Source organism: Octopus bimaculoides, chromosome 3 (assembly GCF_046866305.1).
Source record: "Octopus bimaculoides isolate indiv1 chromosome 3, ASM4686630v1, whole genome shotgun sequence".
Taxonomy (NCBI): Eukaryota; Metazoa; Mollusca; class Cephalopoda; order Octopoda; family Octopodidae; genus Octopus; species Octopus bimaculoides.
In genome coordinates this window covers 69727873-69740037 of record NC_142930.1, presented here as the reverse complement: position 1 = coordinate 69740037, position 12165 = coordinate 69727873, and the positions used below count along the sequence as shown (strand labels likewise).

General features: G+C 43.8%; 2 protein-coding genes across 2 annotated transcripts in view; both read right to left on the bottom strand.

Annotated features, from left to right (window-relative positions):
* LOC149136573 (uncharacterized) overlaps positions 1-8335 on the bottom strand; it is a 17357-nt gene extending 9022 nt beyond the window's left edge. Inside the window, exons 1-2 of the mRNA XM_089348314.1 lie at positions 8314-8335; positions 1447-3398 (exon numbers count right to left, since the gene is read on the bottom strand). Of these exons, the coding sequence (XP_089204440.1) occupies positions 2185-3398; positions 8314-8335 (1236 nt within the window). The 3' untranslated portion in view covers positions 1447-2184. The remainder of the gene's footprint in view (positions 1-1446; positions 3399-8313) is intronic.
* LOC106877405 (uncharacterized) overlaps positions 1-11906 on the bottom strand; it is a 71825-nt gene extending 59919 nt beyond the window's left edge. The window contains exon 1 of the mRNA XM_089349196.1: positions 8700-11906. Within this exon, the coding sequence (XP_089205322.1) occupies positions 8700-10202 (1503 nt within the window). The 5' untranslated portion in view covers positions 10203-11906. The remainder of the gene's footprint in view (positions 1-8699) is intronic.
* Between the last annotated feature and the right edge of the window lie 259 nt (positions 11907-12165).

Here is a 12165-nt window from a genome sequence, read left to right as displayed (position 1 = left end):
GGCTAAAACTAGTAAAAGAACACGTGAGAAAAAGTCACACTTGCAGCAGACGTTTGCATTTTCTAATGGAAAATAAAGAAAAAAGGAAGCAGATTTTCAGCGTTTGTCAATCTTTTGTTTCATTCTCGAATCCCATTTTAACGATACCTACTAACATTAAATATTCTATATTTTTTTCCGTCCTGTCATCCCCCAGACAAAAAAAAAAAAATCAATGGTGGTTAATTATTTTATTGCTCGATAGTAAGAAGTAAAGTACTACGAGTGAAATTTCTCTGTTCTATATAAGTTGTAAGTATAACTTGTTCAAGCAATCAAAGAAAAGCTTAGTTTTTCCCGTTCAAAATACACATACTTAAAAATAAATCGAAACTAGTTTTGTGGTTTTCTCGTGAGAATAATTTTCAAAACGCAGAGTGAAACTGAACTTTGTGAAACTGAATAAATGACATTAAATTTTGTTATAATGTTTTTAGAAAATTGTCTGGAATGTAAAATTACTTCAAAGTGCTTTATTTTCAAAGTGCTATTTGTTTTCAAAGTTCCTATTCATGAAATACTTCTACGTGAGCGTCAAACCCGTTTAGCTTTAATAAGTAGAAATTATCACCTTGAATTCAATACTTGCTTTCAACCTTTAAAGATAAACGTATTGACTTTTTTCACATCCTTCACAACACCTACGACATTTGTGAGATTTCTTATATGGGAAATAAATGTACTATTTCATTGGATTAAAACATAAATATTCTGTTCAATTATTCATAAATGTTCGCTTTAATGATTCTTACAAACCACTACTGCTTATCTAACAATCATTCTAGACCTTATAACACATTTCTAACTATGATTACGACCGTGCTCAGAAACTGGATTCTCTGTCTATAATAAAACATATTGGAACCGATATTATAATAAACAAGCTCAAAAAGAAAATAAATAAAAGCAATAAATATCACCTGAGTCTACTTTTAGTGAAACAAATACGTTTCATCTTATCTATAAGTGCAAAACAGATATTCTACATTTTCCCATGCCCTTTTAACTTTACATAAGCCACGTAAACATTTTTCTCAGATTGAATGCAGTCTGTAAATTCTCTTGTTAACCCCAAATACGTTAAACAGTTTTTATATAAGTATTACAAATAAAAAATAATACTAACATTTATAAAATACGTGTACACATTATTAAAAAAAAATGTGTGCACTAATGTATTATTACCAATTTGAAACTTCGGAGGCGAGTAATAAAACGATATCAAATGTTAAAAGTGTTATATTAATAACCACCACTAACACACGTCTGCTTGAAAAACAGGAAAGAAAACTATTGAAAATGTTCTCTTCATATGAAGAAAACATACAGAAAAAGAAAAACAAACAAAAAGTAAAACAACTTAAGACTAGAAAAAAATAAAAGAAATGCCAATGTAAATGGGCTGACCCTATTTCCATATTGTATGAATCAGGTTTTGGTTCGTTGAAGATTATCTAGACCAGAACGTATATAAATGACTGCTACATAAGATGTGGCGAGGACCATGATTTGTCAACAACCGGTTGTTACAATGTCAGAACTTGATACAAATTTAGTTTACGACAGTTAGGAAACTAAATGAATTTTTTTCCCTAAACTATCAAAACTGATGGCTCAATTTTAATTTTACTAGCCGAGAAACAACAATTTCTGAATGATTTTCTCTTTAATGAAATTTTTAAAGTTCCTTCAGCTATTTAATAACCGCTATAACACTCATAAATGTATTTGTCAACAGGCCGTATATTGTATATACCTGTGGTTTCCAACCTTTTTACTACCAAAGGCCCCTTCTATTTTAATGAGTTTGGCAAGAATCCTTTTGTACCCCACCTCCCAACACCCCTCTAATTTTTTTTATAGAGAGTACGAATCTGCAAAAAAATTGCCCCTTGTATTTCACATCATTCTCTGTTCTCTCCTCCTCTTCTTGTACATTATTAGTTTCTGGCTTTTTTATCTTTTTTGTTTTCTGTTGACCGTTCTGTTGACTTATTTTTCCTTCGCTTTTTAGGGCTAGCAGCTCCATTTTCGTTTTTCTTTGTTTTCTCTGTTTCACACTTCTGTCTCTCTTTTATTTCCTCAGTGTGGTCTACAATTCTTTCCTCCTCTGTTTGTGCTTTCTCTTGCTGTGGCTGTGTGAACTCATATAGAGGGCATTTGGTCTTCATATGACCTCTCTCCCCGCATATATAACAATTTGGTTTTCTTCCCTCGACGACGACATTCAACGTTTTCTCGTGTTTGGAGTATTATATCTTGATTCAGGTATCTTTGCTGCTGCGTCTGTGTGAGTTCTTTTGCGTCTGTTATTGTGGGACATTTTTGTGACTGTTTGTTTAACAGTGGTTTTTCGCCCTGCGGGGCGGGAGAGTGCCATTCATTTGTCTTGGCGACAGGAATTTTTTCTGTTATTTTTGTCTTTTTGACAGAGTGGCGACAGCCGGGGGCAGCGCTCCCATTCGGGGAGGTGTGCCAAAGCAAGGTTTTTCTCGGGCTGTTGGTGGAAGCACCATTGAACTGAGAATTGTGAAGGAGAGTCTGTGCGCGTTCGGGAGGTGCACACGGGGGGTGGATGGTGAAGCCAAATTGATTACGCCGCCCGAGATTGTCAGTGCCCGAAGGGAGGAGATGGTGGTGTGCAAGGTATACAATGTGAAAGAGGAAGGGATCACGGAGGTTCGTGGCGAACTGGTCGAGAGGTGTCTGGCGCCGGTGTGGCCAAGGGTCCGCCACGTCAGCCGCGGAGTGCGAGGTGCAGCGGTTGAGGTGCACTTCGACTCGGCTGAGGTGGCGAGGGGGGTCTCGACGGAGACGTTGAAGAGCGATATAATCATGTTGCTGCCCACTTGCATGGGAGGGGGAGCGGCACGGGTGACCATTGAGGACGTGCCTTTCAGATGCGACGTAGTGTGGGCGGCGGCAGCGGTTGTGTTCGGCGTCGAGGAGAGGATGAATGTTCTGAGCATGAGGAGGGGGGAGGCGGCCGGATGGAGGGGTCAGACGCTGGAAGTTCTGGTCCAGGCTGAGAGCGGCACATTCGAGAATTTGCCTGATGGGGTGTTTGTGGGGGAGGGGCGTACCATCCGCGTGTCGGTGGAGGGACGTCGACCCAGATGTTTCAAGTGTGGGCGGAGGGGTCGCGTCCGCTCGGACTGTATAAGAGCAAAGCCAAGCACCGTTAGGGCGAGTGGCGCCCCTCCTCCGAGAGCGGACGTGGAAGAGGAAGAAAGGGGCAAAGCAGTCACCATCGAGGTGGAGAGTGGAAACACGGTAGAAGGAAAAAAACAGCAAGAAAAAGAACAAGAGAGAGAAAAAATAGTTGCCGTAGTGGAGAACGAAACGGAAAAGATGGAGTTCTCAATGGCGAGCAACAAAAGGAAGAAATAACACGCGCCAGAGTCCCCTCCCCAAACAAAAAAAAAACCTCTGCACAGACAGAGGAAAAAAAAACAACTTCCCACCCTTACCCCGCTGGCACAACGCTGATAGGACAGAGGTTCAAGCCCCCCACCCCTCAACCTGCATTGAAAGGTTTAAAAATAAACGAAAAAATAGTGGCGATAAACACAAAAAATGAAAAAGTTGTAAAGTATATCAAAGCCCACCCAAGGGTAAGATATTTCAAGAGCGGCACAGAGGACGCTCAATACAGATATGCAAAGGTCTCAGAAGAAGACTTTGCAGAAAGACTGTTTCAGGAACACGTTAGAAACAAACTAATAATTGACGTCTCCAACGACGTAAAAGAGGGCAGATTGATTGTCAGCCCGACAGCCACCCCAAACCAGAGCCCGGTGGCAACCCCGAGAAAGAGCAATGCAGAAACGGAAGGAGGAGGGGAGGTTGGCAGACAAAAAGTGCCATGCTCCCTCTCACAACCGTAAGTCCTCATTTTCTACCTTTATTTTTCAATGATTAAGTTGGGTAGTTTAAATGTGCGTGGAATGGGGTCGAAATGGAAACAGGCTTGTTTTCTGCACGACCTCATTTCACATAGAATAGATGTGGCTGTAATAACCGAGTCCAAGATGAAGGGACCTGAAGCGTTCTCGCCCCTCCTCAATGGTTACGAGAAATTTATTTCTCCGAGCCGGAGGGGAGGTGCAGGCGTGGCAGTCCTCATCAAGAAAAACTTGGATTTGCAGATACGTACTGTCTTTCTGGACCCAGAAGGTAGGCTGGTCGTCCTAGATGTGACACACGAAAGTAAGCAGTCCTTCAGGTTGGTGGCTGTATACGCTCCTAACGAACACGGGCAGTCGGATTTTTTCAGAACCTGGAGTACTTTCTATTGACGTCTAAAACCATAGTATTGTTAGGGGACTTCAACACTATTCTCGATGCGCGAGTTGATAGTGTAGGCTCCGCTGATAGGAAAGGAAATTCTTGCCTCAAAGGTCTACTAGAGAGCTTTAATCTAGTAGACCGTTACCGACTGGATGAGCCGAGCGTTCCACAGTGGACGTGGAGTAATAACGACGGCTCACGCAGATCGTATATAGATAGAATATTTAAGGAAAGAGATAAGAATAGTTTTAGCTGTCCACATTTTTGCATTGTGCCTTACTCGGATCACAAACTTGTGACGTGTGAGGTGCATATAGATAAGTGTCATAGACAGGGACCCGGGTATTGGAAAATGAACAAGTCTATTTTGACTTGTGTAGCTTTTCGTACCCGGATTAAGGAGTTAGTGCAGAGGGCATTATGTGGCACCATCATTAATAATAGATGGTGGCACGCCCTCAAGAGAGCCATACGACTTGAGTCCATTAGATTTAGCAATCAGCTAAGTTTAGATAGGTCTAGAATAGAGGGTGACTTAGTCAGGAGTCTAGATGAGGCAATGGAATCTGGCACCGCATCCAGAGTGACGGCGGCGAGAACGGTCTTGTATCGTCACCTCAATGCCAAACATGAAGGATGCCGAGTCAGAGCTAAGTTACGCGCTGGGAAACGAGAAGGTATCAACGCAGCCAGATGGGCTCGCCATGTGGAGAGTCAGAAGGGCAAGAAGTCCTGCATTGGGTCTTTAACTGACGGGCAGGGACGCAGGATCTATGGACAGGAGGAGATGCAAAAGGCCCTTCACCAGCATTTTGCTCGGGTGTTCGGGGAGGGCGGTCCGCTTGGGCGTGGGGAGCCCTTAAGGGACTTCCTAGCTGGCGGGCCTCGACTCTCGGCGCGCGAGGCTGAATGCTGTGAAGGCCTGATCACTCCCGCGGAGGTAAGAGAGGTGCTGGCCGAGTGCGCTGGGGGAAAAGTCTCCGGGACTGGATGGTCTGCCCTACGAGTTTTACCGAGCAATGCCGGACTTGTTTGGGGAGATTCTGGCAGGCGTCTATGCAAACTGGCAGCAGAATGGGAGAATTCCCAGTTCTGTAAGCCGGGGAGTTGTGACGCTGATACAGAAGGACCCAAGCAAGGGGGATAGCATTAGTAACTATAGGCCCATAACTCTACTCAACGTAGAGCTAAAGATTTTGGCCAAGGTGTTAGCTAAAAGGTTGACGGCGGTCGTGGAGAAGCTTGTCGGGAAGGCACAGACCTGTGCAATCCCAGGCAGGTCGATCCAGGACAATCTTCACCTTCTCCGCTACACCTTAGACAGGGTTGGGAAATTAGCCGGCAAAGGAGGGGCAGTGGTCCACTTAGACCAAAGTAAAGCATTCGATGGGGTCGACCATCGGTACCTGGAGGCCGTCCTCGAAGCGGCTGGGATGGGCCCGGGCTTTCGCGGGTGGATCTCCGCTATGTACAGCGGCATTAAGTCCACCGTCCAGATAAACGGTTACCTAACGGAGCCGTTTTCGATCAAGCGGTCTGTTCGTCAAGGGTGCCCCTTGTCTCCGGTCCTCTATGTTTTGGCCCTGGAGCCATTGCTGCGGAGGCTGGAGAAGTTGGGTGGCAACCCTAATGAGATCGGATGCGGTAAGTTTACTTCTGCGTATGCGGACGACGTCACTCTCATCGTGTCTGAGGAAGCACAACTACCTCGAGTAGAAGATGCTCTCCGAAGATACGAAGCGGTGGCAGGAGCAAAAGTTAACAAGGACAAGTCCATCGGTCTGCGCCTCGGCACCTGGAGGAACAGGCCGTTATCGTCCAGTGTCGTTGGACACTGGACAGATGGTCCTGTTAAGTTGCTTGGAGTCTGGTTCGGTTCAGACTCACAGACGGAGAAGAATTGGAGCGAGGTAGTAAACAAGGTGGAGGCCATAATCCGGAAGTGGTCTTGGCGGTCTCTGTCCTTGAAGGGTAGAGCGGAGGTGGTGCAGATGTTTATAGCATCTGTAATCACCTACCGCCTGTCCGTTGTGCCTTGCCCCGATTTTTGGCTAAACAAGCTGGTACGACTCCTCTTCCGCTTTTTGTGGAGGGGGGGGGGGGGGAAGCCACTTGTGAGGCGCTCCGTATGCTGCCAGGAACCGCTAAAGGGTGGTTTGGGGATGCCCCGGCTAATGATGCGCAGACATGCGTTGAGGCTGAGACATCTCTGGTGCCACCTGGAGGGTGATAAGGTGTGGAGTCCGTTGGCGGAGGAGTTCTTGCCGCGACCGGCCTCGCTGGAACGATTTAAACCCGGTCTCATTAGAAGATGTAATCTGACTTTATGGCAGAAGGAGTGCCGTCAGGCACTCTGGTCTATCCACAAGACGGGCAAGGCTGGCTGCGGGAATACCACCTCGGTATTCTACAGACGGCTAGTGGAGGAGGGAAACGATGACGTCTTAGGAGGGGCTCTGGGGTTCGACGAGAACCAACTCGCCAACCTGTTTCGTAAGACCTTCAAGCCAGAGTACTTGGATAATTTCCAAAAATCTCTGACTTGGCAGAGTTACAGGAATGCTCTACCTGTTCGCGAAAAGTTATCCAGGCACGGTTTAGCAGTGCCACCGACATGTCCAAGATGCGAGCAGGACAGTGAAACTGTCCAGCACGCTCTCGTACATTGTCGGAAGCTCTCCGGCTTGATGATTTACGTGGAACACGTGTTGTCGCATCTGGGACGAGTACAGCTGTCGGCTGAGTCTATGATAAAGATGATACCGCCAACTGGACTATCAAAGGAAGGTGAGGCTTGTTTTCTCTGTACGGTAGCAGTATTGAAAGAGTGTATATGGAGGACGAGAATGGAAGGCATCGTGACAGGGTCCTACATATCCGGCCCTGGATTGCTGTTCTACTTCAGATATCACCTGAAGAGCAAGATAGGGCTGGAAAAGAGAACCCTGTCAGAGAAAGTATATGAACGAAGATGGAAGGAAGTAGTGAAAAAGGTGGGTGTAAGTCACCCAAACTAATCATTGAGAAAATAAAAGGCAAACTGCTGGGCCTTATAAGCTGCCGGGTTGAAAAACCCAATCTCCCCTTCTTTTTATAGACATACATGTGTGTAGGTGTATGTATGGGTATGTGTGTGTGTGTGTATGTATGTATGTATGTATATATGTGTATATATATATATTTATATAGATGTGTGTGGGTATGCATGCATATGTATGTCTGAATATTCAAAGTCATCGTTTTTTAAATTTTATAAAAACATCGTAAAAAATTTTTAAAAAGAACTCATACATTTTGTACATCTGTTTGTATTTGTCTTTGTATCATCTATGTAAATTAGATCCATAGTGATCATAATATAAATTTTACGACATTTAACGTTTTCTCGTCCTACACTTCTATCTGGTAGGGAATTCTTTCTATGTCCTCGAATGTGGCAAAAAGCCACATTTCGAGTCCAAATCCCCACCATTTGCACACTTTTGTTTTCGCCGCTGGTCCCAATTCGGGCTCCTCCTTGGTTGCAGCCAGCACTGTTGCAACCAACCACTCTGGTTTAATATCTGGTGTAACTCTGGGAATTCGTATTTCTACACTTCTTATTCCTCTATAGCTTGGTAGCAATGCTATTTTCTTGCATGCTTGGTTGCCTCTTCTATAGTGGCGAACCTCACCTCAACCGTACCGAACTTTCTTCCTCTGTTGATGTACGTGGCTTCATTTACAATTTCACCCAGGCACTCCTCGATTTCTTCTTCCGTCACCATTTCAATTTTACCGGTTTCGACAGCCTGTGTACGATACACTACTGTCCTCAGAATCTTATTTTCTTTAGTCTCTTTTGGGGACACAATTTGTATGAGTCTCCCTCAAATTCTATCAAATTCCTGCTTCTGATCACCTCCTCCATATCCAACTTGATTAACTTGGTCTCTAGCGGCACTGGCTTCCTCACCGCAGTGGCCTTGGCATAGCTCTCCATACTGGAGACACTACTACTTGCCATAGCTGGGGAAAATGCAGCAGCTCACGTGAAATGCAACCGAAATAATTCCACAAAAATCACAATTATTCACCGAGACAGTTTACACAAAGTAACACAACAGTATTCACAATAATTCACAAAGCCGTTATACCAATTTCTTTATTACCCACAAGGGGCAAAACACAGATGGGACAATACACACATGCAGGGACAATTAACACATGATAGAATGGAACAATGAAATTAAACAATGATGATGGGACGGCCACCTCGGGGCGGCCGCGTTATTTCAATTATTTCAACAGTTCTTAATAGTTCCTTTCACAGTCTTCGATAGTTCTTTTCAAAATTATCTCAATAATTTATCCAAAATAAAACTACTCACCATTTTATATAATCTTTTTATTTCCTCGTAGTTCACCACTTGAGCGCTGGGTTCGAAATTCACCTCGGGCCCCAGTGGGTTTATATCTGTCGGGAAAGCCTCTTTTAATTTTTTATACTTTTCTTTTTCTATTAAAATCCATCTCGCCTCCTTATCGCAACGGTCCGAGAGGTCCACTTTGACAATGTCTTTTATTTTGGATATCTTCTCTATTTTTTGTGTGTATCGATATGACATCAAATATATGCCGTTCCTATGTACCTCCTGCGTCTGTATGTCTGTTCTTTTTTGTTTTTGTGATTCTGTACTACCATGCGTCTGTTCTATATTTCTTTGTGACTGTATATCTGTGTGTTTATCTGTCTGTGGTTCTGCATGTTTATGTGACTGTAAGTCTGCATGTTGTGTTTGTGTGTCTGTGTTTTCAGGTTCTGTGCTTTTAGCTTTCTGTAACTCTGCGTTATCTTCTTCGCTTCCGAGTGTATGTATGTCTGTGTGTTTATGCATCTGTGTATCTGTCTGTCTGTGCGATTGTGAGACTGTATGATTCTGTGGTAATGTTCTGCTGCTATTATCTTCTTTCCTCAGTGATCCCACTTGATCCTGTGATTTGCATTTTTTCCCTTGTTCGACTTTCGGCGATGAGCTCCTCCTTTCTCTCTTCCTTGATTTAGCTTCCTCAAAATCAGCTCTCTGCTCCTCTTCCTGTGACTGTTTCCTCTGCTCTATCACGCCTTCTTGCGTTTCCATTTCTTTGTTTTCCATTATTTCTGGGCACCTTCTTCTTATGTGACCTCTTTTGCCACATTCGTAGCACTTTGGAGGTCTCCCCTCCAACATTATGTCCAGTTTGTCCTCGTTAGGCAGCTCCAGTGTCTCCGGTATGTCACTATAAACTTTCTGACTTGCTATAAAAAGCACATTCAATCCATACCCCCAGCAATTTATTTGTTGGGTTCTGCTTATCATAATTATCCTTGCATCTTCTCCTTCTCTTTCAGGAAAAACTGCTGCCATTACCCATTCCAACTCTATTTTCGGTGGGATCCTACCCACTCTAATCCACGTTGGACGTCTACCCAACTTATTAGGAAAGAGCATCCAATTTCCATTGGCTAGTGTTTTATTGGCGTATTTCTTTTCTGCCTCCTCCGATACAAATGTTATTTCTACAGACGCGTATGTCTTGCCTCTTGTAAAAAACAACACATCTTCTTGCAATTCCTTCAAACACTCCTCCACCTCCTCCTTCGTTGCACTCTCTATTCTTTTATTTTTCCTTGAAAAGGATTTATATTCCACGACTCCAATTTCCATTTTCGTCTTTTCCTCCTCTAATGGGGTCAACTTTACGTTTGGCCCCTCCTTCTTTATCATTTCTTTATATTTTTCAATTTTCTTAGCCATGTCTTCATTCCAATGTATTTCATATTGCTTCAGCAGGCCTGGGACGACGGAAGCTCGACTCCCCGTCGCTGCTGCATACGTCTTCATTTTCTCCATCTCAGCTACGCCCACCAAACAATAGTGGCGTTATACTAAAAAAATCGCAGCGAGTAATAACACGTCCGACCAGTAAACTCACGGAGCCGTTATACCGCTAAGCATTTCGCCCGGCGTGCTAACGTTTCTTAATTTTTTATTATCCTTAAGGACATTACATAGAAGGGACTGCACAATGAAATCGAATGGTTTTACATGAAATGCGATTGGGGTCCTTTAAAAAATTCTAAATACATTATATATAATACGGATGATGATAGGACACAATAAGACATAACAGATGGAGTGGAGGTGGGTTTATAACGAACCCCGCCGTACCACTGACCTGGGTTTTTGAACCATATCGCATTCACACGGAGCTTTTCATGCCCAACATTCGTGCGACATTCTTCCATCTTTTTCCAAACCTGTCTTCAGTCAAACATCTCCTCTCCAGCTCTATTTGCCTTTTTAGGTAGAAGATGAAAAAATTCGCCAGAGATGAAGGTGCCTGACCTTATTCCTTTCATTCTTGTCCTCCATATAATCCCTCTCGCAGTTGCTACTACAGAGAGAAAACAATTCTTACCTTCTTTCGTTAAGAAATCCGGTAGGTTAATTTTCACTATAGATTCAGTCAACAGCTGTACTCTTCCTCCAGTTGTTCGGCATAAACCCACACGTCAGACACATCCGGGCACTAAACAATAGCGTGCGGGACGGTTTCCTTGTCCCACCCACATCTTGGACAGATTGGAGTGTCTCGGCCACCGTGCCTTGAGAATTTATCCCGGACAGGTAAGGCTCCGCGGTAACACTGCCATGCCAAAGACTTCTGAAAATTATCCAGGGTCTTCGGCCCGAATGTACGTTGGAACAGACTGGCCAGATGACTATCGTCAAAATCTAGGGTTTCCCTCAATGTATCATCGCATTCCGCCTCTAGAAACCGTCTATAAAAGACAGCGGTGGAACCACTACCACAGACATTGCCTGGGCGACGGAAAAGCAGGAGTGCCTTGCGACACTCCGTATACTATGTACCCAACTTCAATCTACGATTGAACCAGGTTTCCCGTCCCTCGAAACTAGTGAACCTGGGAAACCATACCTGCTGGCAAAACGGGTGTGGTTTCACCAGCGAAGACCACACCCGTTCACCATCCAGGTAGAGCCACAGGTTCCTCAGTGCAGGTTTGCGCATCAACAGCCAAGGCATCCCTAGCCCACCTTTTAATGGTTGTTGACAGCAAATAGAGTGTCTTACAAACGGTTTCAAGCCCTGCCATAAGAAGTGGAAGAGCTGTCTTTCCAGCTTGATCAACCACGAATCAGGACAAGGCACAACGGTTAGGCAGTATATGATGACCAATGCGATAAACACATTGGCCACCTCCACCCTCCCTTTCAGGGATAGCCACCGCCAAGAACAGGTCTTGGCAATGTGGGTCACCCTGCTCGATACCTCGGCCCAATTCTTCTCTATTTGGAGGTCTGGTCCGAACCATTTAAATTTTTATATAAAACATACGTCGGGCTTCTTTCAGTTTCTGACTATAGCATTCACTCACATAGATTTGGTCGGGCGGTGCCCAAAGTGCTACGCAGTGGGACTGAACTCGAAACCACCTGGTTGCAAAGCGAGCTTCTAACTACATAGAAATACCTGCGCCACAGGCAATTAATTTAAAATTTCTTCTTCATTGAATCTATTTTAAATTGAATTTAATAAACGGTACGTGTTAAGTTTTATTGTAAACAGTTGTATTTGTTTCTTCTTTGCCTAATCTACAAAGGAAGAATAGAAAAAAAAAACTCCTACGTTCATTAAAAAAAATCAAATGATCATTTGAAAAACAAAATCTACAGATTAATTCATTCATTAGTTCTTATGCTTTATAACAATTTATTGTTGGGTGGACCGAATTTGGTAAAATTTCTCTCTCTCTCTATGTATATATGTATATATATATATATATATATA